Raw genomic sequence first — 25,745 nt, 5'->3', positions numbered from 1 at the left:
GTATATATGTATGATAGGTGTCACCATGTACATCATTTATACATGTACAGGAGAAATTAATGAAAAATAATGATTTTCATGTTAAACACGGTATATGGAGGTGCAATGCAGTGTGAGAAAGATATGAATGTGGATGAAAATTTTTATAGAGTAGTTATTAATTAATAGTCAATCACAACTAAATAAATGTTACATATCTATATATGTGTATTCTGTTAGAATATTAAATAAATGAGAGAGTCACATGTAAACAAGTGAGGATCTAATTTTTAAATAATTTTCTAGTGCAATTGCTCTTTCAAGAGCTCATGTTGATGGACTAGCGCTCCACTTTAATGCAATGCCTCCCTCGAAATAAAAACATACAAAATTATAAAGTCCGCTTATATAAAATCAGAGCCCGCAACTTATATAATCTTACGAGCTGTCCTAGACCGGCTTATTATAATTTCACTCCAGCTCTGCTTCGGTAGCTAGAAATAATTTCGCTCCTCCCTTTTGATTATTGCTGTGTTAGATGAGGGTTGTTGTTTACTGCCAGCTTATATTATATTAATAAACCATACATAAGTTTTATTTTGAAGTCATGGGGAGCGATACGCTAGTTACCGCGCAGGAGCATAAATAGAAATTCGTTTTTTTTCCCTAGTTATAAGGGGTCAGCGCTAATAGATTTTTTCAAAGTTTCCTTAAATTTTAAAGGTTGTTGTGCAAATTCCACTATCGGGCATGGCCCCTTGGCTCTGAATCAAGCTCCTCATCAGCAAAGTGGGTCGATTTTCGATTTACTGTTGGGAGCCTAGATTAGACCTTAGGTTCTTTGATATTATTTTTCCGGATCACCAGTGCTCTGCAAGATTGTAGTTCATGTGGTGACTGCATGGCATTACCACGCTATTAAGATCATCCAAAAGTGAAGAAAACTGTTGAGCGGCCACGGTCGTAACAAAGGGATAGGGAGAGGATCGTAAGTCGTAGTAGTAGCAAACTAAGCTCATGGCATCGCTAGAGGTGGGTACATGGAAAAGGCCCTCAAGGCATTTAAAGGGGTGGTCGTCATCGTTGCACACTCGTTGGATGCACTCAAGGGCTAATTACGGAGCTATGAATTGAATTTACTCGGATTTGAATTATTCCGTGGAAATTGAATTTCCTGGTTAGCCCTTGTTTGCCCTACGTCTGGCTACAACGCCTAGTTGTGTGGCTTTGGCCGCAGGCAGCACCTTTGGACATCGTCATCTTGATGATGACCTTAAAAGGGCAATATACTGGCTCCGGTCGCCTCTAGCAACTTGGGGAAGATCATCGCTATCGACGTCAGCATTAACCACTCTAGTGTGATCATTGCCAACACCGTCAATATTGCTACACGCTACTAGGGTGACATTGTCATCTATAGCATCCCAGTTTTTAGCTATATTTTAAACTCACTAAAAAAGCCTTCTAAATACTTTTTTAACCAAACTGGATTTATTTTCCTTATTTGCTGCTAAAATATTTTTAAATTATTTACTTAAAAAAGGTGCCAACGGGGACCACTATTGAGAGCTTGACGAAAGAGTGGTCGTTTTATACTGACTAGTGGCTTTCTGGAATTCTGAGCCATCTGGTCGCCAGCCATAGCCATGGAAATGGCGCCAATGGTTAGCTCTGCTTTTCTTACTTCATCTACCTACACAATTCAGGCAGGTGTGCGCCATCTGAAACAGCCGTGCTCATGCATTGCTGTCCCAACTATTTACAATGCCTGGTTGTGTAGCTCCTCCAAAGTAACTGTAGCGCTTGACACACACCTTTAGACTCTCGGAGAACTTGGTAGCTTTGGCTGTACAAAACTGCTATAACAACAGTATGATTGTTTGGTCTTTACAAAGCTCCATGATGATATTCTGTTACAAGGCCGGGTTTGTTCTTATTTTAGTCTCTGCAAGTTTTTTTTTTAAATTGCGGACCTGGTAGAGATTGTCAGGCTTGTATTAATTAATAGAGAAGAGAGTTCCAATGACCTAAGCCAAAAGAAATGAAGAAAAAAATATATACAAAATTTACAAGAGGTGCTCAATCGTCAACTTGGCAGATGGAGCCTAAATGTTTGGCTCCCGCTAGGATCCAACATCGCGCCTCCTCCTTGATTTTGGCAAGCAGCTGATTGATGCTTTTGAATTGGCGTTGGAAAACTCTAGCATTACGTTCCTTCCAGATTTCCCAGGAGGAAGGATTTCCCAGGACACGAGAATGACGATCAATCTGAAACCCTTTAGCGCGGCGCCGCTCATTGAGCCTATCTCTGCCCACCATTGGCTCACAGATGAAAAGTTAGTCCAATCTCCTCTTGGCGGGACATGTGCAGCCATCCACTCGAAGATTCTATCCCAGGCTCGTATAGTGTAACGGTATTGTGTTAGCAAGTGCAGAAGTGTTTCGTCATGCAAGTGGCAAAGCATACATACTTTTTGGTTAGGCCATCCTCTCGTGATTAGGCAGTCCACCGTCTACAGTCTGTTTTGATAGGCAAGCTATGAGAAAAATTTGCACTTGAGGGGTGTCCAAGTCCTCCATTTAATGCGCTTCATGTCGGAGGATGTTGAAGATTGGAACTATACCAGGTATGCCGAGGCTGTCGTGTACTCGCCATGCCTGGTCAAGTTCTAGGTGATGGAGTCTGGTGTTTCCTGGATTGAGATGTACCAATCTTGTTCTAGCCCAAAGGAGAGTGAACTTTGAGAGATGTGCTGTTGATGATACGAGGGCCACGTTGATGTACGAAATCCACCGTTCGTTTGTTATTGCAGTCGCTGCAAGTTGTCGTGTACCAAGTTGATGCAATCCAGGGGGGATTTTACTTTTTTGGAAATAGGTCAGGAACACTGCCGATCGGCTAGATAGGAGTGTTTTAGTCCATCTGAGTGACATTAAATTTTAGTCCATGGGACTGGATGGTAAGGCCGTATATGACACTCCGATAAATGCCATGTGAAAAGGCCGTATGATTGGTCTTTAAATGCCCTGTGAACCATAGTATGATTGGTCTTTACAAAGTTCTATGATAATATTCTGTTACAACTTACAAGGCTGGGTTTATTCGTATCTCACTCCCTGCAAGTTGCCCCGTATCATTTTGCTGCAATCCAAGGGGCTTATTTTCTTTGAAAATATAGGTCAAGAACACTGCCAAAGTGCCAATAGACTACGAAAAGATAAAGAAATGCTATGCACAAACTTCTGCAAGGGGCTCTGGTGGTGATCCGATGGACTTCTCCCTGAAAGGCTGAAACTCACCCCGTGTTCCATGAAATTGCCAAGGTAGAATTTCCGACAATCCTGGGATTGGAAACGGTCCATTCTTGCTCTGAAAAGAAGAGTGTTAAGTTAGTTTGCCTTCACAGAGAATTCAGGCCAAGTTTTTCTAATAAGGAAATTCAGGCAAGTTGAGGATGCTGCACTCCTATGAAAGATATCGGACGGACCTTTATTTGTAACTCTGTTCTATTTCCCGAATGTTCCTTGTCATCGGATGCTCACTTGTAAATTCCGACGAGGAAAAGGTCATATAGAATTGTGGAGTTTCCAGGAATGTTACAATCTCCTGTTAAAATAAGCAGATGGTCTGAAGTTACATGTGCAATTTGCTGACAATGCTAAAGTTAGAGCAATTAATTCTGAACGTTCTTCAAGGCTCAAAAAAAATTCTGAACGTTCTTGTTTATAGTTCAGTCAAATGCCATTGAAACCTTTTGTTTACTTTTCAGGGTAGGATGAGAAATTGACCTGAGAAGCAGCCTGCTGGTTCAGGCCCGTACGCCAGAGTTGCAGGTATCATAAGCTTGCGCTTCCCACCTGAAGCAAGATTGCAGCGCAGTTAGGACTTAGGATACAGGCACAGCATGCCAATGCCTCTAATGTACAACCAATTGCTGAACCTTAACCATACCAACAAGCATGGGCGGCACACCACCACCTCCACTGATTCCCTGCTCAAGCCCACGGAGGATCTGCAGATGGGAAGAGTGAAACAGGGGTGTCATCGCGTGATGGTAAGGAAGGTGCAGGCTGCAATTCACATCTTCTGAATGGGCAAATGCTGCACACCTTGCCTGCGCCGATGCGCATTGTCAGTGGCCTGCCGCGCTTGTAGGTGCTGTCGAACACCGTACCATCGGGAAATCTTGCAGTGTAGTGCACCTGACCATCATCAGTAGTAAACAAATTATTACATCTGAATTTGCGATATGTTTTAATATTTAGGTAAAAGTTTGCAGTGTCGCTCAGCAAGATTAAACAGCAACAAAGTGCAGGACGGATAGAAATACGATCCAACTAAGAGGGACGGCAGATAAAACCTCGTATATTCATTCATAGAAGTGAAGTGTTTCTACTACAGAAATGAAGTTTAGTCAAAGGAAGTCGCAGGGCATGCAAGAAACCGGTTTGTGGGCACTGACGTTGATGAGCTCGCCGCGCGGTGGCTGGGCGCCGGTGCCGACCTCGACGTCGCAGTAGGCGAGCCCCGACTTGACGAGGTTGAGGTCGCAGAGCTTGTCCCCGACCGTCGCGTAGTACTCGATGCGCGTGGCCCCGGCGTCCCCGGCGGGGCACAGCAGCGCGGCCGAGGCCAGGAACCCCGCGCCCAGCGCCAGCATCCCCCTCCTTCCCGCCGACGCCACCTGAGGCGCCGCGGCGTGGCACGGGGGAGATGAGGAGGTGGACGGTGAGGAGGAGGAGGCGGCGGAGTTGCAGGGCGCGACGGAGAGCGCCCTGACGGTGCTGGGCTTGGGGAGCTGCGGCGACGGGATTGTGCTGGACGCCATGGGGGACAGGGAGAGGGAGGAGACGGGAGGCGCCATGGCTGCTGCTGCGCGTGCTGGCTGGCTGCTTGGGTTTATCCTCAAACTGTGGCTGCAAGTGCTAGGCGCGCAGGGTGGTCGATCGTTATAAGGCCTTCCACAGCGTGGAAGTGAAGCTTAAAACATGGCGGACCCCGCTGCGGAAAACAGGCACAACTCTTCATAAGCTGCAACGTTAAGGCGTCATTGTGAAGTTTGGAGGGCCAACGTCTGGATCTCACGCCATCAAATTGGGTGAGCAGTTTGCAAAGCGGAAAGAAATTTTTATTTAGTTGGCACCGGCGCCTGTACATTCATATCTCAAAAATTACCCAGCAGTGACTTCACTAGCTACAGTGTGTGCACCGGTGCCCAAATCTTGGCTTTCCATTCGTGGCGCAGACAACCCGTACAATATGTTATCTTATAAGTTATCTGGTAAAGCTATATAATTTTTTAAATTGTGCATATGACAAAAATAAATATTATAAGTCGTATGATACTCCTTACTCTCTCTACTTCGCACCATAAAAACATCTTACGTCACGTTACATAAGACGACATGTAGCAGTACTCGTGCGTTAGGTCACCACTGTGGAAGGTCTAACGACGCCGAATTCGTCGCGCGCGTGGAGGTCTCTGGATGTTTAACCAGGCCGAGGGCCCAGAAAATCTATACGTGGGCCGCGAGTTTCGAGGAAAACAGCATCAGCCAGGCCCATCCGAGCAAGTCGGTGCGCGCGCACCGGCCTTGGGCTTCTTTGCCGTCGCCGGCCGCGGATGTGGTGGATGAGGATGCATCCAAGAGCGGACGTGGCAGCGCGCCAAGTGGGGGACGCCACATGTTTCCGCCCATGCCGCCGCTCGGCGCGGTCTCGCCAACGTGGCGCGCCGGCGTCCGGCGTCTCGGGCCTCTCGGCACGCGTCCAGGCCAGTGAGGCGGCAGGCGCGACGCCTGGCAGGGAGGAGGCAAGCAGGAGATAGCTGCGGGACGGCTCGTGCGGCGTAGCAGGTGGTGATCGAAAACGCTCGGGGTTGGCGACCTGGCTTCGCATGCGCATCGAGGCGTCCTGCGACTGGCGCTAGGATTCGGACAACAACACACATGCGCACTAGCGTGACACCTTTGCGTCTACGTGCGTTGCATCTGGGGTAGATCGTCTTGTCTGAGGCCAAGGCTGAAAACGCCTTAGCAACCAGTACTTAAAAATTCGATACTAGTGACCTTTTAATATCAGTCGAGATAACTAATACTAAAAAGATAATACTAAAAAGATATTAGAAAACTAAAAAAGAAAAATCGCGTCCCGCCCCACCCCGCCCTGCCGCCGCCCTTTCCGCTGCTCCTCCACCGCCTGTCGCCCCTCCGCCTCCGCCGCCACCTCCGCCTCCACCTGGCCCCACCGCCCCCTCCATTGACTCCCGCTCGCCCACCTGCCACCCCTGCTGCCCGCCATCGCTGTCGCCAGTGTGAGAGGAGGAATCTGTGAGAGAAAGAGAGGAGAAAGAGACAGAGGAGGAGAGGAAGCGCTATGTGAGAGAGAGGGGATAAAGAGATAGAGTACGGGATGATAAGAAACAGAGGAGGGAGCGGCTGGTGCGGGATAAGGTACGGTCGGAGGCTTTAGTACCGGGTGAAGCTCCCACCCCGTGCTAAAAGGCCTCCAGAGGATCTTAAATTTAGGTCCGGTACTAATGCTAATATTAGTACTCGGGGGTCAAAATTTGACCGGGACTGAACGAAAGGTCACAGTACTTTATCCTGCTTCCCCTCGCGGACAAAAAGCAAAGACTTGTAGGTCGCAAGGTAGCTTTTTCACCGGACTGAAATGCTTACAGAAGTAGGCGTGTCATTCTTGTGCTTTATTTGGTTCCAAAGGAAGGGCACACAGTCCAAATAATGCAGACCCAAGCTGCATTTGGCTAGTATAACATCGCGTGTGTTGTCGATCAGTCATCAAATGAACCAAGCGAGCACAGATGCTACCGCGTCACCGACCGATGCGCGCCAGAGGGGGGGGGGACGATTTGCGGTTACTCAAAGCTTTCGTGTCCTGGCCGGCGCTCGTCTTCCTCTTCCCCGGCGAGGGGGCGGCCGACGAGCGGACTAGGAGCAATGCCGCTGGCCCGAAGGAGCATGTAAGTGATTTCTTTGTTTCTTAAGGTCTTATTTGCAAAGTTCACAACTAGAAAAGGTAGATCTTGACCTTGTTGTAATTTTATCTTTTCTCCAGGGTGTGTTCTGTAAAATTGGGGGCCTGTACTGTGCTTCATCTTAATCCATTGGGCTTCTTGCTCCTTTCGGAAAAAAAAATTGCTACCGCGTGATTTCCATGTAAGGTACCCTCCTCGCTTTTAGGTCGTTTTAGATTTTTAGGTGTATAGATATTATTATACATCTAGACATAGTGTATATCTAAGTGCATAATAAAGTTTATGAATCTGAAAAAAGTAAAACGACATATAATTTGGAATGGAGCTCTAGCTATGTGTGCGCATTGAGACCGACTTCAGCTTCAAGGGCGGCAGAGAGTAGCAAATGACAAGGCCTGATGATGCCTCCTGAGCTAGAAGAAAGGGCAACAGAGCAGAGACGGATTTAGATGGCCGTCCAAAACACGGCAGGCGCCAGGCGCCACTTTGGGAATCTGCTGTTGTTGCTCAGCGAAACTAACCGAGCTGCGTGAAAAATAGTCGTCAATGGTGTCCTCTCGGAGAATTAAAAAAAAAAATCCACAAGACCACAAGAATGGACGCTCGTCCCAACCCCTGAAGTGGCTCCCATAATTTGTGTGTCGTCAGCGGTGGCCACCGGGAGTCCAGAACCCTCTCCTTTTCCCCACTTTTTGGTGGTATAACGACACCACGCAATACAAAAAAGCGAACCACTTGCCCAACAAAAGTGCAGGCATGGGGCCTCTGGTTAACACAAAATCTAATGGGGAATCTACGCACAGTTTCTTTAAACTGCTTGTCTGTGTTGGCAAAACAAATGATGAAGACTCTCTCGGCTGTCCCAGGTGCAATGATCGTTTACTGGAAGCCTATAGTACAGGTGAAGATTTCAGAGTAACTTCGCAAAACAAAATTTCCGCGTGTTCTTTATTTGACGGGACGAATCGAAGCATGCATGTGAGTTCATGTGATGGCAACAAGCCATGATGCAGAAAGCATTGCAGCTAGGTGGCGGTTTGCTTAACGCAATATGGATGTCGTATTACTGCCGCGACAGGCGCATGTTCATGGCATTTCTATAATGTCCTGTTGCGTAGCCAGGGGCGGCCCTGCCTCTGATGAGAAGGAAAGGATCTAGAAGAGAGGATTAAAGAATGGGACGGTTTCCCCATCCACGGCAGGATCGGAAGGCCGGCGGTGAAGTACGCGCTGTACGCAGCTGGACTCTTTGACTTCGGGAGACCGACGCCTATGGCTCGGGACAGCAGGACAGGCAGCCATGAAAGCCATGGAACACCAAACATTACCTTGCTTTTTTTTTCTTTGATAGAGTAATCAACGTTACAGTACCTTGCTTGATGGCCACTTGGCCATAAAAGGCAAGGTGACGCAAGCTATCGCACCGATAAGGCAAATAACTCGGAATTGTTGCGGCACTAGTAGCAGCAAAAATTGAGAAGAAGAAACCTGCAGAAGTTGTGGATGTTGCTACTACAAGAGGCCGAGCAGACTACGGCGGAGGAGAAAGCTCAGCATCTGCTACCAACAGACGATCATTCGTGTGTTTCCCGAGGCATGGCCGTACTGCCGCGCGGTGGTCAGTGGTCGCTCATGTGCCCATCTCGCCTCGGTCTGTCTCGGCCCTCGGGCTCGATCGGGTGGTTGACATGCTCTCTGGCGGATGCCATACTGCCATGTGAGTTGCGAGCGTAGGCGGCTGCGGCTCGCGCGACGTGGCCGCCGGAACGCGCCAGGAAACGGGGCGCTCGTTCCGCTGCTGCCGGCATGCCGACGCTTCGGGGGTCAAGGCAGGCAGCCGTGAACCCGTGACGCGACGCATGCCGTCCGTCCTCCGCTCTTGCTCCGCCGCGCCCGCGCGGCAGGCGTCAGGACGGCCCGTCCCGTCCCGGCGATCTGCTGCTCCTCGGCGCCCGTCGGCCTCGGCCTCACGAGCGCGAATCGCCGTACCCGACCGGCAGAATCCGTGCTGCTAGCGGCTGGCGCATTATGCCCCATGGCGCGTAACAAGACGCAACGGCCGGCTCCCAACAAACCCCACAACCTGCGCTATCATGTCAAGATGCCGTGGAGTTCGTTGCATCTGCTAGGCAGCAACGTTCCGTCTCCCAGATCGCGTTTCCCATGTGTCGAATTCTCTCGGTTCAGAACGACAAAGATGCTGCGGACTTGATACGTCAAGCTACCTTTTGCGCCGACCTAGAACTAATAAAGCATAAAAGTATTGCGCCTGCCAAGAACAGTGCCGTGCTTCGTTCCAGAACAGTAAAAGTAAAGCCAGCATACGGTGGACGCACATGTGTCGACTGGTGAGCACAGACAATGAGATGAGGCGGTGAGTGAGGCCCTCCGCCCTCGTTCGTCGTCGTCGGCCATGGCAGGTCAAAAACTCGTGTGAGCCGGCCGCACCGCGTGTGCAAACGGCCGGCCGTGCGGCGGTGGTTGTCCTGCAGGTAGGGGCGACGACGGATTGATTGCATCGAGACCGATCAGGGTCACGGGCGCCTCACCTGGTTCTAGACCGTGCAGGACCACCACCGTCTAGAATGTGCAGTGCGGATAACAGCGATACAGCATGCACTTGTCTTGTTGTTACGTTCGCGCCCACTGCCAGTCCAGACCGCTTTTCTGTCCTCTACGCTACCTGATGACTGATGAGCGGTTTGCACTTTTGCTCACTTCACCTGGGGAGCAGATGGTCAAAATTTGCCAGACAATGTTTCGAAAAAAAAAATTTGCCAGACAGGTTTTGGCTAGTACATCACTCATGAGTTACTGCAGGCTGTCCATCAACTCAACAACATTCAAGGAGATCAAACAACCAGATGCAATCAATCATAAGGAAGCAGGCGAGAGAAGAGCAATCTGTTGTCGCAACCAAAGTTTTTTTTTTCCTTCTTCCTTCCGACAGTCAAGGAAACCAAGATTCCAGAGATACACGCGTCAGGGACAGCAAAATTAAATCACTGACGCATTCCTCTCCTGAAGATCCATCTCCCGCTGCCGCTACGGTTCATGAGCGACGACGACGACTTCTAGAGCTAAAAGCTGGATACACAGACGCTAGAGCACTTGCCCGGGAAAACTAACAAGGGACAGGCTGATCTCGATCTGGTGCCGCTGCTCCAGGGTGCCAAGCGGGCAACATGCGCCGCTTGCACCACCACGGCCGCCGTTGCGCCGGGCTAGGCGGCGGCGACGGTCTCCCCGCCGCTGCCGGACTGGTCAGAGCCGCTGGCGCCGGAGACGGACGGGGCCTCCTTGATGGAGGTTAGGGAGCACGTCTGCTCCATGCGCTCGTCGTACTCGATCTGCTGCTCCCGGCACTCCTGGCTGCAGAATGCCACCTCGCCCCTGCACGCCGCACACAACAGAATCCAACCAATCATGTCACGGCCATGTTTCTTTGCAAAGAATTAAAACACTAATCTTTTTTTTACTCCAGTGAAGAAAAAAATATTTAACCTGCGGTAGATGAGGGATTGCGACAAGTAAAGAATTGCGAGTTATTAGATGGTTCCAAGTAGCCGGGCTTGTATCATAATCAACGAACAGCTCATATGATTGGTCACCTATGTTTATTAATGCTTTCCTTTGGGGAACAGTGTGTAGGCTTGACTCATCATAATGTTAAATATGCACACACCTACATGATGCGTCAGATGCATCAGCTAATAGTAAACCTAAGCAGTGGAATTGGGAATAAACAACATGCCGAAAGGAAGATTCGCATCAAATATTCCTTCCTATAAAAAACAGGAGGGAATTAGATTCATATACTCCCGAGTATTATGAACTAGAACGTGTCGGATCCTGCTGGAATTCGCAAAATCAACGGGGAACACGGAATACTTCTGTCCATCGATACATGGAGACAGATCAAATTACTTACTTCCCTAATTCAATATACATGGGGAACAAGAACAACCACGAGAACATTACGCAATTATGAATCTGATGAAGGAAACAGGACAGAATCCTAAGCAAGGCGACGCGACGCGTCGCGACGCGATAGAAAAGAGATTCGATCCGAGTGAAATCTTGACGTGGAAAGAACTGATAAGGGGCAGGGCCACTCATAGTGCATCGCTTGTAAAGCAACGTGAAGGGATCGATCGGAGTAGAGAATTTCGACAGGCATTCGAACGACAATTCCGGTGGAAGGTAAAAGGTAGCTGTGGTGTCGATCTACGAACCTGTAGATGAAGGTGTCGTGGCCGGGTCCGAGGCGGCGGTTGCAGAGGCCGCACGCCTTCAAGAACGCCGCCGTCGTCTCCGCGCCGGCGAGGTAGCCGCCGGAGTAGAACGCCCTCGTCGCGGCGCCGGATCCTCCGTCTCCCATCCCCGCGCCACCAGCTGGCAGGGACGTGGACGACGTCACGCCGGCGCGCCGCTCCTGGCGGCCCTGCTTAGCCGCCGACGGCACCGTCACCATGCTGGCCGTCCGGGGCAGCACCCTGCTCCTCGGGCGCTTCCCCAGCGCCTTCCCCGACTCGATTCGCTCTGCCGGCTCCATTCCTCTCCCACCCTCCCGCGCTCCGGCTCCTGGCGCCCCCTGTGATTTGATGGCCTCCTCTCCCGTCGCGAGATTTGGAGAGGTGTGGGGAGAGGGAGACTGGTGGGTGGGGATGGTAGAGGGGTTTTGCGGGGGAGCGGGGCATAAAAAGAGGCGGGGGGGAGCGACGCGTGGGATCCGGGCCGTCCGGCCTCCCCGCAGAATCTCTTCGATGGTTCCGATCTGATGCGGACTGGGCCGTCGTTTGTGGCTTCTAACCCGCGGTTTAGGGGAAAGGTTCACCCCCTTGCGCCGCCCGCATGCAATTGCGGCCACATACCTTAACAGATACTGTATCCGGAGGCTATTTTGTGCACTATTAAACAATACCATATATTAGTGCTGTTTATTAGGGATGTTTGTTGCGTTTAAATTAGGTAATGTAAGGTATGCTGCTCGAAGTTTTTGCATCACGTGACTATTAGTCGGTGCAAAATGTGTATAAATTGTCGTTACATATGATCTGTAAGAACGCCACCGCACTAGAGTTTGTCTTGCGTGTTGACCACCGAATGGGACGTGATATTGCGTTTGCATACACTACTGATTTGTTTTTTATACATTTTACAAAAAAGAAATCGTGATGCAATCGATGTACCATGTCGTAGATCCGTCTACGTACATAGTTTCTCATCTACTTATCTAACCATGTCATATGGTAAAGTGCTTTCTTTTCTTTTGGTTTTCTCGCATCATGCTAGATGTCATAGCCGTCGAAAATTGTTATGTATTTGTGAGTGTTTGATTGATTTACATCTAATCAGTGTAACCTATGAATCATGGGATCATTAGGTCATGTTATAAGTCGGCATAGTGTTTGTATGGTATAAGTTGTCTTGATATGCAATGACTATGACGTGACCACATGGAAGCTTCGTGTTTGCATGTTGATGTATAGCTACATGCTATTTACACTTACATCATATTTGTTTTGTTCTCTCATATTCCATCACGGTTATTATATGGTATGCATGTAGTGCAGTAGATTGAATTTTTTACACATCTTGTTTTCCGCTTGATTTGTCAAAGTATATCATATATTTGACTGTGAGCATGATTTCTATTTTTTTCTATTCTTTTATTTGTGTTATTTCAGATTTATGTGGCCAATTGATGCTATCTTTGTGGTCACTCAACATCCATTAGAATTTCTATTTGTTTATCTCTAACTAGAGCTGGTGAGCTGTAAGTATGAATTATCATTGTCTACATGACTACATACGATCCTTCACTACCACACCAGAATTTGTTTTGCATGTTGACATCTCAATCAGACGTAACATTATGTTTGATGTGATACATCGGTGTCAATATGTACATAGCTTTGGCTCATCAATTTATCTAACCCTATCATACGATGGAGCATAAGCAGACTATCTTCTTTCCCTTTTGTTTTTCCTTGCATCACGCTAGATGCCATGGCGGCAAAATTTGGCATATAGGAGTTTTATTTATTTGAATATGTTTTATGAATTATGTACATAGTTTTATTTGTTTGATCCATCAAACTGTGCTATATGTTTGAATTGGAGCATAGATTTTTATATGTATAAATTATCATTATATACGATCATTTGGAACATCACCACATCATACCTTGTCTTGTATGTTAGATACATGAGTGGGACACAATACTGATGTTTGCTTCAAAAATCTATTTGTTTCTTGTGCTCTTTACATAAAGCCACAATGCACAATGTCTGCAGTGAGAAGGATCGATGTCTATATACACAATACTTTGCCTCATCAACATATCTAACAATATCATGTAATGGACTATAAGACTATCTCCTTTCCTTTTTTTTTTTCTTGCATCAAGCTAGAAGTCACGGCAACAAAAAAAATTGTCATGTGCTGTTGTTAATTTCTAGAGGGGTGTTTCGCTGATTTACATCTTATTAATGTAATCCATGTGGTATATGGTTTATGAATCTTTTAATTATCAGATCATGCCATAATTCGACGATGTATATGTCCATATCCTAGAACGTGACTACATGGGAGATTGTTGCGTTTGTGTATGTTGATCTATACCATGCATTATATTTACATTTACTTCATACTTAGCTGTGCTCTAAGAACAGTCAAAACCATGCATAGCAAGAGCTTGTATGTTGGAGTAGGCAACAGACAATTCACGGGTGCTGATCCTTTGAAATTCAGTTTTCAGCTCGTGGAAACAAAAGAAACACATTGTTTGAAACAATTTAATAGAGAGAAATAAATAGTGATATTTAGTTGTGTATATTAATGCCTTAATGGTTTATGGCTGATATTTTCTTGGACCCCTTATATTTGAATCCTGCTCCGCCCCTGCTTGTATACCACGAGTACGCAGCAAAGCGAGCAAACTTTGTCGAGAGTTAAATGATTTGTTCCTGCTGTCATAGAGATTCTTCTCTAGATTTGTTCATTTTATTTCAGCATTCTTGTGACTGCATCGTACTTCATTTAGTCCCTTTTGGTTGGGCTTCCAAACCTGTTTTTGCTTTTGCAAAGCAAAAGTCAAAAGCTAACCAAAGAGGTAAAAAGCTATATGTGTTTTTTCTCAAAAGCAGCTTTCGCTCTAGTACAAATCCAAAATCAGGTGCCCCCAGCTTTCACCTGCTTTTGGATAAAGAAATTACCCACCTTCCATTGGTTATGGAGGATACCGATTCGTTTTCCCCTTCTATTCCCGTCACCCGCACCCACCCGTCCCCGCACCAGTTGCCCTCCACCCGACCGCCACCCGGCGCACCCCGCCGTCCCAGTAGGCTGCTGTTGTAGCCGCCGAATGCCCCGCCGGTGTACTACCGCTGCCTGCGGAGCCGCTGGTCCTGGAGCGGCGCCGTTGGGGGAGGAGCAACGTGGCTCTGGTTGAGGTTCTGGTGGTGGTGGTGGTCGAAGGACATGACGTCAGAGGATGGCGGGAAGCCGTAGTTGCCGGCAAAGTTGATGGCGGTGTGCCGGTGGGGAACGCCGGGATGCCCTGCACCATGGCGTGGAAGTTGGCCATGTCCGTGTAAATGATGAAAGACTTAGAAAATTTTCCAAAAGTCATAGTTGTTCTAACCAAACGGCCTTCTGCTTTTCCTACAGCTGCTTTCTCACAGCTGCTTTTCTATAGCAGTTTACAGCAGTTTTTAAAAAACCACATACTAAGATTGCAACGACACTGAGACTGGAGTTCAATTGGACCCTTTTTTTTCCGGCCGAAGCCCGCGCGCGCTGCAGTCGTCTGCACTCTGCAGGATGCAGATCACGAGAAACCCGCGCGCCCGCGCGTGGTAGGAAACCTCAAGGCGTCACGCGAAGACGCAGGGCCGCACCCCGCAGGCCGCTACCGCGCCCGAGAGGATTGGAGCCGAGCCGAGGTCGGTATCCGCGCGGCCGAGGTGGCCGGCAGCGGCAGCAGACACGCCAAACCCGTCGCCCTCGCGGGTTTGCGATGGCTCCTCCAACCTGCGGGGGACTCCTGGCCCCGCCCCCACCCGTCCCGTGGCGGCCGCACGGAAAAAGGCTGGTACGGCGGCCACCTTGGCTTGGCCACCCGAGCCAGCCAAGGCGGGCGGGTCGGGCGCTGCTCCATCTCCCCGCGGGTCGGTCGTTTTCGCGGTTGGGCTGGGGCGTCGCGCCGTGGCGTGAGGAGGGAGGGGACCCTCGCGCCACCGCGCGCTGCCACGCCCACCCCGCTCGTTTCGTAGTCGTGAATCGCGCGCCTCCAGCCCCGGGGTGCGTAGCTCCCGACGGCTCGGTCGCGTGTTGGCTTGGATCCACGCGCTGCGCTGGGCTGAGGCAACGACGACAAAAAAATCTGCCGAGATGCTTCCTCGACTCCTCGTCCAGCGCCCTCACGAGATCGATCGATCGCCCAAAAAAATATCGTCGGACTCGCAAAACCTATGCGTTCAGCAGCACACCGAAAAAAGCTCAACCTGTTGACGACGAAAACTAATGCCAGATGATCCCGATCGATCAACGGAAATTTTATACGCTAGCGTCCGCGTGTACTCCCTCCGTCCCACGAAGAGTGCGCCCAAACAAACAAAACCTGCAGTGATGCCGCGTGTGACGAAAGCGAAGGTGCGTGCGCGGTGGCTTAATTCCCACTATCAACAACAACAGCACATGCATCCCGTTTTAAAAATCCTCGGAGAGAAAGAAATAAAACAGGGCGTGATGGGATGCAATCACCAGCGGCAGATTTCTCCGTATCGGATCGACAAGCTCGCGATCTCAAGTTTTATTCCGTGACTGACGGCCTGTGTTGGTGTGGAGGCCAGAAACAGTATCAGCGCATATATTGCGAGGCATAAACTTATTGGATACGGAGTACTGCAAATGCCAAATGTGCAGATATTAGATAGCATCATCAGACCACTTCAAACCATTCAGTCAGTCAGTCAGAGTAGGGAAGAATTGTGGCGCTGGGGATTTTTTGGACCAAACAATGACGGTTGACGGCAAGTGCTAATATACCTGGGACCAGTTTGGCGCCACATCTTTGTTCCACTAAAAGTGATCAGGTGACTCACCGCAGCAAGTTCGTGAGCCCGGATTCGAGAACGCGTTGGCGCAGTGTCAAGTTTTACGACCAAACCACACGAATTGCCGAACAGTAGTGGGCGAGCATACAACTTTTGCCAACCCATTTGAACTTTCAAGGACCCTTGCCAACCCACCCGGCACAGAACCGTGTTGCCTGGCTACCACAAAGATGCACCAAGAAGAAAATTGCAATCTTTTACTTCAAAAAAACAAAAAAAGAATGGCGATCTGGAAGCACAGGGATGCGTGAGAGCTCGAAAGGAGGCTTTGCACTGGCAGAAAAGCCGGTTTTACCTCATCATGCACCCCTTGGATTTGCCATGGGTCTGAAGTCTGAACCTGATGGTGTCATCCTGCACTGAGCTCCACTGCTCTCGGACCGCTTTTAACTTAAGCGCGTGAGATCATAGCGCGGCAGAGCCTAGAGGGAAAGCTGCGTGACGCATAAAGTTTTCAGATATCTTACGCCCTGCTTTCCGGCAACGTTTCAAGCGAGAGACGGAGAGGTGCTGGCGTGCCTGTGAGAGGGACAGCGATATTGACCCTCGGAGCTGATGATCTCATGTTCCACTGCCTGAATCCCAACATAAAGAACGGCTAGGGATCTAAGCGCATAGATTACAACTAGATGGAATCTATCAACGCCAAGTTTGCTTCCTGCTCTGCGTGCCATCGACCTAAAACCTCTGCTACATTCTTGATTCCTCCCTGACTTTAACCACGCCACATAGAAAGAAACCTCGCAAGATTTACAGTGACGATGCAGTGGCACCAATCGCTAAGGCCTACAGCTACTCCTGCCGCTAAGTACTAAACCACAAGCCTGACTGAGCCACTGTGTCGACCACGTAGGCGTCACATGAGGGAGCAGGCGTTGGGGTTGTCGTCGCTGAACAGGTTGGTGATCTGGTCGGCGCCGATGATGGCCGCCGCCTCCACGCTCCTCGCCGGCGGGTGGTGGTAGTAGCCAGCCGGGTTGGCCCACCTACCTCCATCGTGGGCCTGGAGCTGGGCCGCCCCGATGCCGTAGAGGGCCACGGCCGCCGGGGCGTAGCAGTAGCCGCCGCCGCCAGCAGCAGCAGCGTTCTGGTGGGGCCACGGCTCCGCCTTCTTCCCCGTGGACTGGGCCAGCCGCAGCACCGCTAGCGGGTCCACCTCGCCAGTGACCGTCACCTTCTGCTGCAGCCTGTTCACCTCCACATGCTGCACTCCTGCAAGCAGCAGCTTCAGAGTCATTAACCGCCTCTAAAAATTAACTGGGGGTGTTTGGTTCCTTGCTTATTTTTAGCACGTGTTATATCGAATGTTTAGATACTAATTAGGAGTATTAAATGTAGACTATTTACAAAATCCGTTACATAAGTATTAAACGTGGAGGCTTAACGGCGAGATGAATCTATTAAGCCTAACTAATTCATCATTAGCAAATGTTTACTGTAGCAACACATTGTCAAATCATGGACTAATTAGCTTAATAGATTCGTCTCGCCGTTTAGCCTCCACTCATGTAATACCTCCACTTATGTAACAGGTTTTGTAAATAGTCTACATTTAATACTCCTCATTAGTATCTAAATATTCGATGTGACGGGTGCTAAAAATAAGTCATAGGAACCAAACACCCCTGAATCTCTCTCCAAAACACACTTCGGTTCGAAGGAGATTTCCCCTGCCTAGTGTAGCTCAATGCTAGGTGCACGAATATGCTGCTGCATTATTGCAAAAGAAAAAAAAGTATGCTGGGAAAAGCTTAGGCTGAAATGACATGATGGTCATTACTGACTCGGTGAGTGCAGAGTGCAGAGTGCTCATCATCAGGGCACAGAAGGGAAGTCATGGGCGCAATGCTACCGAGCAACGAAAGATTTTCTTTTTTTTGAAAGATTAGCAACGAAAGACTAGCGCAAATGCGTAGGGCCGGCCGGCCAGGGGACCAGAGTGACGGATGACCAACCTCTCATGCCGGAGAGTGCTTTCTTGACCTCGCGCTCGCACCGCTCGCAGTCCATCCTGACCCTGAGCTCCACCGCCTGCACCGGGCGCCGCGGCACCACCATCTTCTTCTTCCTCTCCCTGGGGCGGCCATTGATCGCTCCCAGCAAGCCGAGCAGCTGCCTCATGGCGCCTCCCATGGGGAATGCAGCAAGGTCCTGAAGAGGTAGCAAGCTGCTTGGTGGGTGAACACTCCCAACCTCTTGTGACTGTTGTGAAATGGTGAAACGGGTGAAGGAGCCTAGCTAGGCAAGTCTAGAGGGGCCCTGTCTGGCTCTGTACGAGGCCGGCAGGGACTGTTCGGAGGCCTTTTGAGATTGGCAATGGCGAGACGCGGTGTGACTGAGTGAGGGGACGGGAGAGTGGAGAAGGGGTGCGTGCGGTGGTGTGTTTGGGGGCTGACAAGAGAGCACGACGAGGGTGGAAAGCAAGCGAGGGGGAGGGAGGAGAGGAGGAGCCGTGGTGGTGTGGTGCGAGGTCTCGTCTCATGTGACGGTTGTGCAGTGCAGAGGAATGGTGCTGGTGGTGAGGTTGTGTGTTGCAGTAAGCCAAGCAGACGAGCAGAGCACGCAGAGGCGTTTCAGGACGAGCCTGTGTGATGAGGGTGCAAGATATCGCCTGCAAGGCTGCAGCTTTGGAAAGTGGATGTGGCCATGCCCATGCTTGCTGAAGATGATGTACAAGACTTCGAGGAGGACAGTGCAAGCTCGTCGTTTCCACACCATGACACCAGTTCTGATGAGCCTTCCATGGCTGCACGTCTGCATCTCATGTTGGAGTTACTAGGCGGTGACTGGTGAGCTGAGGAAGTTCAGAACAGACGCAAGCCAACAGAAAAGGATGCCTAATCCATTCAGAGGGCCTATGCTCGAAATGGTTCAGACTCTAACCGAAGCATAAGGTCATATGGAGCTTTGGCGATTCCAACCACAGGGTATCCAACGGGACAATGGGGGCAAAATACAGCTGATCTACTCATCTCTAGGGCAACAAAAAAGCACCATATATAAAGCACATACAATATACAGGGCTATCGATTAGTATATTCTATCAGTTGTTCATGAGATGAAGAACACAGTGGACACTGTCAGTAACAGCAACGGGTAAGAGCTAGCGAGGAGCTTCTGTAGGTTCGTCGTTGCGCTGGAGGGCGGAGCCGTGCCTGCGACCGCAGGCGTCACTGCCGGCGAAGTCTGCTGCTCGTTCGACGGCAACGGGTCCTCTGGGCTGTTGTGCTGCGATGGGCCCAGAGGCACAGTCGTGCTGTTGTCAACGTCACGGCCTGCGTTCACAGGAAAACGGGCGTTACCATATTTAATAAGTACCTGGGTGAATAGTAAATTTGGTATTCACTGGTAGGTGGGTATTCTTCTGGCTTACATTCAGAGCGGTACCAGCCCAGCTTCATGTTTTCTCGGTCGAAGACTACATGGTATCCAACAAGGAAATTCTCTGCATTTCACAATTATGTTGGATGTATGGACACGAAATACCAAGAGAACACATGGATTAGATTCATTTGAGCACTTACGGGCGATAATTCCAATAGGTTCTGGTGATGGCAGCACCGCTAAGCAAAACCCGGCGAGCGCTCCCTGTAAATCAGCACACTGGATGATCAGCTGCAGCTCTAAACTACTCTGAAAGGTACTTGCAGTTGAGTTCTGAAACTAGAAATCAGCATGTCATTGACTTTGCTTTCTCTTGTGGGAAGGTATTAACAGCTGCTAAAAAAATTCCGTGTCAAGGGGTACATTGCAACTCCATAAGGCAATGTTCAGAAAAGAATCGGTCACTAATCCCAAGGATTTGTATCCAAACCCCTCTCCAAACAGGCCCTTTTAAAACAAAATTTTCATATTGTAGTGGTTTATGTACTGACCAGACATGCACACTGAACAAAACGTTTATCATGCAGTATTTTAAATCAAACAAATGCGGCAATATAAAAACCTACACATTTACTCAACTGACATTATTTTTTTATATGAACTCAGTTGCCATTCATGCAGGCTTTAGATATACTGACTCAGATCATGCTATATACTCTGTTCCAAATTGTAGGTCGTTCTAGCATTTTCAGGTTCATAGATATTATTACGTATCTAGATATAGTGTATGTCTAGGTGCATAATAATATCTATGAACCTAGAAAAGTCAAAACGACCTACAATTTGGAACGTAGGGAGTATGTCAGTATTTTATGGAAGTGAGCTCAAATGAGCAGCAGTTCATTCAGGAGCACGGAACTTCAAATGTACTGATTGAGAGCAAAAGGACGCATGTAAGATTCACTAAACACGATTCCTATCTAAAGCCTGAATGAGAGATACTGATTTGAGGCCTTTTTTTCTCTGACCCAACAAAGATGGCGTACCTGTTTGTCATTAAATGGAAGGATAGGACTAACAGCCTGGAAGCTCTTGTTCGCAGCAAAAGTCAGTGTTATAGTTGGCACATCAGGCATCTCAAGAGGACTGTATGTAATGACATATCAGTGGATTTATTCAACAGAATCACAGAAACCAAACAGGTACTGGATGACCTTAAATGAAACCACAAGTTACTCACCTAGCACTATAGCAATACTTCCAAGTACTGTCTTCAAAAGGCACTCTTGAAGCATTCATTTGTTTGTCAAACTGAAAATTTAATATCAAATTAGTACTGAAAATTATACATCAAAATACCAGCTGCAAATGCATGCGTATTCACCTCCACTGTGACAGCCTTATAAACGTCGGGAGGAAGAGAAGTAAATGATGTTCCGCTATCAACTAAAGCCTCGAAGCCAGTATCCTCAAGACATTTATGTCCAATACAAGATTTATCAACGTTAACAGCATAAGTTTGACTGGAAAATTAAGAAAGAAAGATGTAAGTGGACTGTAAAGAATTCATGAACCATTGCACAAACCGATGGCATTATTAGTTGATAAGATAATCACTTTGAGCTACTCACAGTTTGCCATACAGAGGAACAAATGGTGTAGACTGTTGAGTGGACACTCCTTGATCTCCAAAGAAAATTCTCCCAGAATTATCTTCCTTAAAGCACATCGAGAAGGAATTACGAACTAGTCCAGCTCTTGCAAGGAAACTAGGAACTGATATATCTGCCATTCCAAGGCCAAGGAGTCCATCCGGCGCAATACCATCCAAAATATCACCACTTTGCTTTCTACCACAACTATACCACAAGGATACACGATCTTAGTAAACTGAAATGACAGAATGTCAGCTAATCATGACACTTGACTACTCGAGTGGCTCAGTACTAGAGCAACATCTCTAACACCAGTTATTTTGTTCATACATTGCATTGAAGCATCTAACAAGGCAAGATGAAATGAAAAAAAAAACACAGAATGGCTATGGCTTAGCTTAACATACTAATGTCTTATGCAAATGCACAGATAAGATACCTAGAAAGTGTTCAGAGTATTTATGAGTACTTCAAGGGCAAACATCCAGCAAAGGACATGCTGTTCACTAACAACAATCCAAGTGAGGATAATGTGGTTTGTCAAGTAATGTTACTCCTTTAAGTCAACGAAACAGTATTGTTTATGAAACCAAAGTACAAAAGTCATGTTGAGGGAGAAAGTGACAGAAAAGCTTACCCTATAATAACTGAAGCGTTCACTGGTACATGACCCTGCCTGGAGGCCAAGTGCAGTGTATCCTCAATCAGCAAACCAGAGCTGGTAGTATTTTCAGAAAAGTACTCAATATTGTATGGGCAAGGCTGCTTTGGGTTTGTACAGCCTGAACCCAGTAGGCATAGCTCATGGCTGCAAGGAAGATGCCGACTTGTTGTTGATTCAGCAGGCTTGTATATTCCAAGATCTCTATCCTGCATAATAGATGCTCCATTTATGACGGAGCACCTGCGAAATCAATCACTGGAAATAAGCACTAAAATGCTTCAAATTGTAGTAGTCTCCTTTTGTTTGTACATTTGTTACAAAGAATTGTATAAGCAACATAAAATTTAAAAAATGAGAATCAAAATTCACACATGATGCCACAATTTGTACATGCCCCTTGGGTTCCAAACTAAAAAAACAAATTAGCCAGTGCCAAATTTGCAAGTCATGCCTAATTGGCAGTGAAATGTAGGTATGCAACTGATGCAGATTATTACATGAAATTTATACCATGACCCCCATGTGCCATTTTGTTGGTAGTGCAAGTCTTTTTAAATGAAGTGCTAAATTGCAATTGAAAGGTGAAGTAAAATCACTTTCCATCAAAATGGACATGGACTTCCATGTGGTAATTTAGGATCACATGATGGTTCGCGCAAACTTCGCAACTCTACTTGCATGTTGCAACAACAGTAATCATAGTGAAATTTAAAGTGAAAATGACCTTAGAAAGTTTACAGAATAGTCAAACTAGTTTGACGTTTGGAACATCTGTCTTTTTTTCCCCTATGAATTCCAATATATAGTCAATGGAATCAAAGCGAACTACAAGGAATGTATTAGATTCTTCGACCATGGTTGGCGCATTATTACTTGTCAAGAATTGTTAAGACTAGACGTCATAATATGCACCAGCATTTTTATATTAACATACTCAAATGTCTTTTTATAAAAGATAAAAAAACAGGTCCTTATATGTCTCTACTCAAGCTGACACAACCATTTCACAATACAACAGCTAAAGACATTAACATCACCCTACTGATCGAAAGAGATGGATACCAGATTTCCACGGTAGCCAGACAGAGGAGCACACTGGATACAGTCACAGGGTACCCAAAACAGATCACTCCCAGTATCCAATGCAACCAGAAATGAGGTGTTTGGCGTCCCAACATCCACCCAAGTGTAATATAACCTACATACCAAAAGTTAGACGAAATAACATTAGCTTACAAGTATTCCAACAAGGCACCTAGCTCTCTGACTGAAAAATAGGAAAACACAGAGTACTACATCGCAGTGACGGTAAAAACAGTAAAAACAGAGTCTATTTTTGAACTAAAAAAACAGAGTCTACCAATACCAACAGTGCATCCTTTTATTTTTTGCTACAATAGCGCCGCATTCTTTTTAACTATCTCGTAGTTCTACAATTTTAAGTAGTAACACTATCATTCACAGTGGTGTAGGTAAAACTGTAAAAAGTTCAGGGGAGGAAGATCCAACAGGGGCAGGGAATGCGGCGCACCAGCCTAAGCCATTGCCGGGGGAGAAGATGCTGCCGCCTTTGGAGAGCGAGAGGAGCTGGTACTTGCCGCCGAGCCGCTGCTTCTGCCGCTGGAGATCGCTCCTCACCAGCGCGCGGTAGTACTCTCCGCTCCCGCGCCGGGGCCACCACTCCCCCCGCGGGCCCGCCTCCAGCCGCGCCTCGTCGGACAGCCGGTGCACCATTCTCGACGAGAGCGTCGTCGCGGCCTCAGCCGTGAAAGCTGCCGCCGCCACGGCGAGCAGCAGGAGGGGGAATAGGACCGGGAGGCGCATGGGTGGATCTGAAATGAGCTCGCAGAGGCGGATCTGAGGGTAATGCGGCGCGGTGGTGGGGAGGAGGGGATCTGAGGCTAGGGTTTAGCGAGCGGGAGGCGAGGCTGAGGAGCAGGGAGGCGGTGGTGGGTGGGGCGGGAGAGCGTGGAGAACTGGAGGAGAGGGAGGAGCTGCGGCGGTGGTGTGGAGGTGATGATGGTGGTCTGGAAGTTAGCGCAAAACGGAGGAAGGCGGAGACGGTTTTGGTCATTTTCTTGACAGACCCTGTAGGAGTTTGAAATTTGGTTCACAAGAATTTCAGTGTCGAATCATGGTAGCAAACTGCAAAATAGCGACTTTTGAAATAAAAAAATAAAAAATGTTTTACAGACAGTAACGAGAAAATGTTATGTTATACAGTACTCCTTCTGTAAAAAAAAATGCAATTCTCATTTCTCGAAGAGTCAAACAGATTTAATTTGACCAAATTTATAAAAAACATTACTAACATTCACGTCTCCAAATTAATTTAGTATGAAAATATATTACATGAATAATCTATTGATATTTATTTTGTAGCATAAATGTTAGTACTATTTTGTATAAATTTGATCAAATTTAAAATTGGTTAAATTTAAAATTAGTTGACTTCTCGAGAAGCGAGAGTTGCACTATTTTGGGGACGGAGGGAATACTTGGTTACTGATGCAAAATTTCTTTCTTGAAACTTCGCAATTTAGTAAAATTGTGTCTAAAGCCTAATTTTTTTCTTTTAACCAATAATATTAGGTACTGTATTGAGCTATGAGAATGCTATAAACCAAGTCTCCAACCTTTGGTTTTGTTTTAATTTTAAGAGTGATAGGGTCTCATATGGTCGATTTTAAGTTCTATTCCAAAGTAACATATATTTAGGGGTTCACAAGACTAATTTCCTTCTTTTGTGCATATAATTCAAAGTAGAAGTGCTTACTCTCTTTATTATTTTCTTGACTATTCGTACTGCTTTTGGCATATAATTGTTGTTAATAATCTTCTAGTACCCATGGGAGTATGGGACTATGGTCAACTTTTGGTGCATTTATTATGAGGATATAAATTTTAGCACATTTAAATAACTCTTTTTTATGTATTGTTGTGTCTATTACTATTTTAATCACGTGACCATAATCACATGTCAAACATAAATGAATCCTCAAGCTGATGGATCACCCCTACGCCCCACTATAGACTTGCTAAAGCCTTAAAATTTGTACTGAATTGCCTTTGAGAATACGGAAGAAACGGAGGGCTTAGCAGCTTATTTGCGTAAGTTTGTTTAATGGGAGTTTTTAACAGCAGAGGTCCATCCGCTCAAATGACCAGAGTCCCCACACAGCCACCTCGAGGCACCGCGCGTGGTGGTCCCCACGTGGTAGTGGTGCGCTGCGTATCATCCGTTGGTCGCTTTGCTTCCGCGTGGGCCCCGCCGAGACCACGGATGGACGGCGCAGGCGCTGATGAAAGCGTGCCGAGCGGCCGCCCCGCCTGTCAGAGATAAAAATCCCCGTGCCGCCGTCCAGCTGGCGGTGTGCGGTCCCGCCTACGTGTATGATTCCTGAACTCGATTAAAGTTTTTTTTTGAAACTACCAGCTCGATTAAAGTAGAAAAATGGCATCCGATCATATCCAAATGCACATGTTCATAAGTTGCTAGGACTTTCTTTCAGGAAAAAAGTCCTGCTTTGTTACTTGTTTTTAAATATCGAATTCTTTTTTAAAAACTTGAGCGGCAATGTTGGCACATGTTTTATTTTGTGATGATGTGATAATGTCACGTTGACTGTTCCCGAGACACTCTCAATCATCATGCGGCGAAAAAGAGCTTTAACAACGTGACAAATGGCAAATGCCGTTCTTCTTTTGGTACCCGTCAACGCCCTCCGTGATACTGCTCCCGTCCCGTTCCCCTGAAGAAAGGCACTTTGCCAATGATTTTCCCTTCCGTCCGTCCCGTCCCGTCGATACCAGATTTTAGGCCTTCTTTGGCAGTACTTCGGAAGGTACTTCTCCACCAGCTTCACCCGAAGTGGAAGGTAGGAAAGCAAACGGCTTCAACGACGAAGCTCCTCAAAACCCGCTGAGATGAGCCATTCCACGGAACAGGAGCCAAACAATGTGACTCCCGCGACTCCTCCCTATTTTTGCCATCCCTGTTCC

General features: G+C 47.6%; 4 protein-coding genes across 5 annotated transcripts; all 4 read right to left on the bottom strand.

Moving 5' to 3' along the window:
* Positions 1–2,967: 2,967 nt before the first annotated feature.
* LOC117849018 (photosynthetic NDH subunit of lumenal location 4, chloroplastic) lies at positions 2,968–4,910 on the bottom strand. The gene is made up of 6 exons (XM_034730653.2): positions 4,443–4,910; positions 4,090–4,182; positions 3,932–3,992; positions 3,769–3,837; positions 3,468–3,586; positions 2,968–3,349 (listed from the first exon to the last, which is right to left on the bottom strand). The coding sequence occupies exons 1-5, from the start codon at positions 4,842–4,844 to the stop codon at positions 3,519–3,521; spliced, it is 693 nt and encodes a 230-aa protein (XP_034586544.1). The 5' UTR covers positions 4,845–4,910; the 3' UTR covers positions 2,968–3,349; positions 3,468–3,518.
* A 4,972-nt stretch (positions 4,911–9,882) lies between these two features.
* Positions 9,883–11,657, bottom strand: LOC117841950 (uncharacterized). Its single transcript, XM_034722278.2, has 2 exons — positions 11,213–11,657; positions 9,883–10,370 (listed from the first exon to the last, which is right to left on the bottom strand). Exons 1-2 carry the CDS (start codon positions 11,530–11,532, stop codon positions 10,202–10,204), a joined length of 489 nt encoding a protein of 162 aa, XP_034578169.1. The 5' UTR covers positions 11,533–11,657; the 3' UTR covers positions 9,883–10,201.
* Positions 11,658–16,622: 4,965 nt separating this feature from the next.
* LOC117838401 (heavy metal-associated isoprenylated plant protein 20) lies at positions 16,623–18,925 on the bottom strand. Its single transcript, XM_034718419.2, has 2 exons — positions 18,056–18,925; positions 16,623–17,312 (listed from the first exon to the last, which is right to left on the bottom strand). Exons 1-2 carry the CDS (start codon positions 18,231–18,233, stop codon positions 16,957–16,959), a joined length of 534 nt encoding a protein of 177 aa, XP_034574310.1. The 5' UTR covers positions 18,234–18,925; the 3' UTR covers positions 16,623–16,956.
* A 150-nt stretch (positions 18,926–19,075) lies between these two features.
* LOC117838389 (aspartic proteinase-like protein 1) lies at positions 19,076–23,783 on the bottom strand. Of its 2 annotated transcripts, none has more exons than XM_034718398.2 (10): positions 23,275–23,783; positions 22,806–22,941; positions 21,717–21,949; positions 21,056–21,283; positions 20,809–20,947; positions 20,665–20,735; positions 20,471–20,570; positions 19,625–19,688; positions 19,474–19,545; positions 19,076–19,375 (listed from the first exon to the last, which is right to left on the bottom strand). In XM_034718398.2, exons 1-10 carry the CDS (start codon positions 23,565–23,567, stop codon positions 19,152–19,154), a joined length of 1,560 nt encoding a protein of 519 aa, XP_034574289.1. In that variant the 5' UTR covers positions 23,568–23,783; the 3' UTR covers positions 19,076–19,151. The 2 variants fall into 2 exon arrangements, with proteins under 2 accessions (XP_034574289.1, XP_034574297.1); XM_034718406.2 differs by having other exon boundaries at positions 21,717–21,983; positions 23,275–23,414.
* Positions 23,784–25,745: the final 1,962 nt, after the last annotated feature.

Source organism: Setaria viridis, chromosome 1 (assembly GCF_005286985.2).
Source record: "Setaria viridis chromosome 1, Setaria_viridis_v4.0, whole genome shotgun sequence".
Taxonomy (NCBI): Eukaryota; Viridiplantae; Streptophyta; class Magnoliopsida; order Poales; family Poaceae; genus Setaria; species Setaria viridis.
Note: the sequence above shows the minus strand (reverse complement) of the source record. Positions and strands in the feature narration are given on the sequence as shown.

Bases quoted from the DNA above. Each gene is read 5' to 3' on its own strand.
- LOC117841950 (XM_034722278.2), bottom strand. From the start codon at position 11,532: ATGGAGCCGGCAGAGCGAATCGAGTCGGGGAAGGCGCTGGGGAAGCGC. The intron at 10,371-11,212 runs GTTCGTAGATCG...TGCGGCGTGCAG, and splicing joins CACGACACCTTCATCTACAG to GGGCGAGGTGGCATTCTGCA.
- LOC117838389 (XM_034718398.2), bottom strand. From the start codon at position 23,567: ATGCGCCTCCCGGTCCTATTCCCCCTCCTGCTGCTCGCCGTGGCGGCG. The intron at 22,942-23,274 runs GTGCGCCGCATT...TTTGGTATGTAG, and splicing joins CCCGGCAATGGCTTAGGCTG to GTTATATTACACTTGGGTGG. The intron at 21,950-22,805 runs GTATCCATCTCT...TCTATTATGCAG, and splicing joins CTGGCTACCGTGGAAATCTG to GATAGAGATCTTGGAATATA.
- LOC117838401 (XM_034718419.2), bottom strand. From the start codon at position 18,233: ATGGGAGGCGCCATGAGGCAGCTGCTCGGCTTGCTGGGAGCGATCAAT. The intron at 17,313-18,055 runs GTTGGTCATCCG...TGCTGCTTGCAG, and splicing joins AGCACTCTCCGGCATGAGAG to GAGTGCAGCATGTGGAGGTG.
- LOC117849018 (XM_034730653.2), bottom strand. From the start codon at position 4,844: ATGGCGCCTCCCGTCTCCTCCCTCTCCCTGTCCCCCATGGCGTCCAGC. The intron at 3,993-4,089 runs GTGTGCAGCATT...TCCCATCTGCAG, and splicing joins TGCGCATCGGCGCAGGCAAG to ATCCTCCGTGGGCTTGAGCA. The intron at 3,838-3,931 runs GTATGGTTAAGG...ATCTTGCTTCAG, and splicing joins TGTGCCGCCCATGCTTGTTG to GTGGGAAGCGCAAGCTTATG.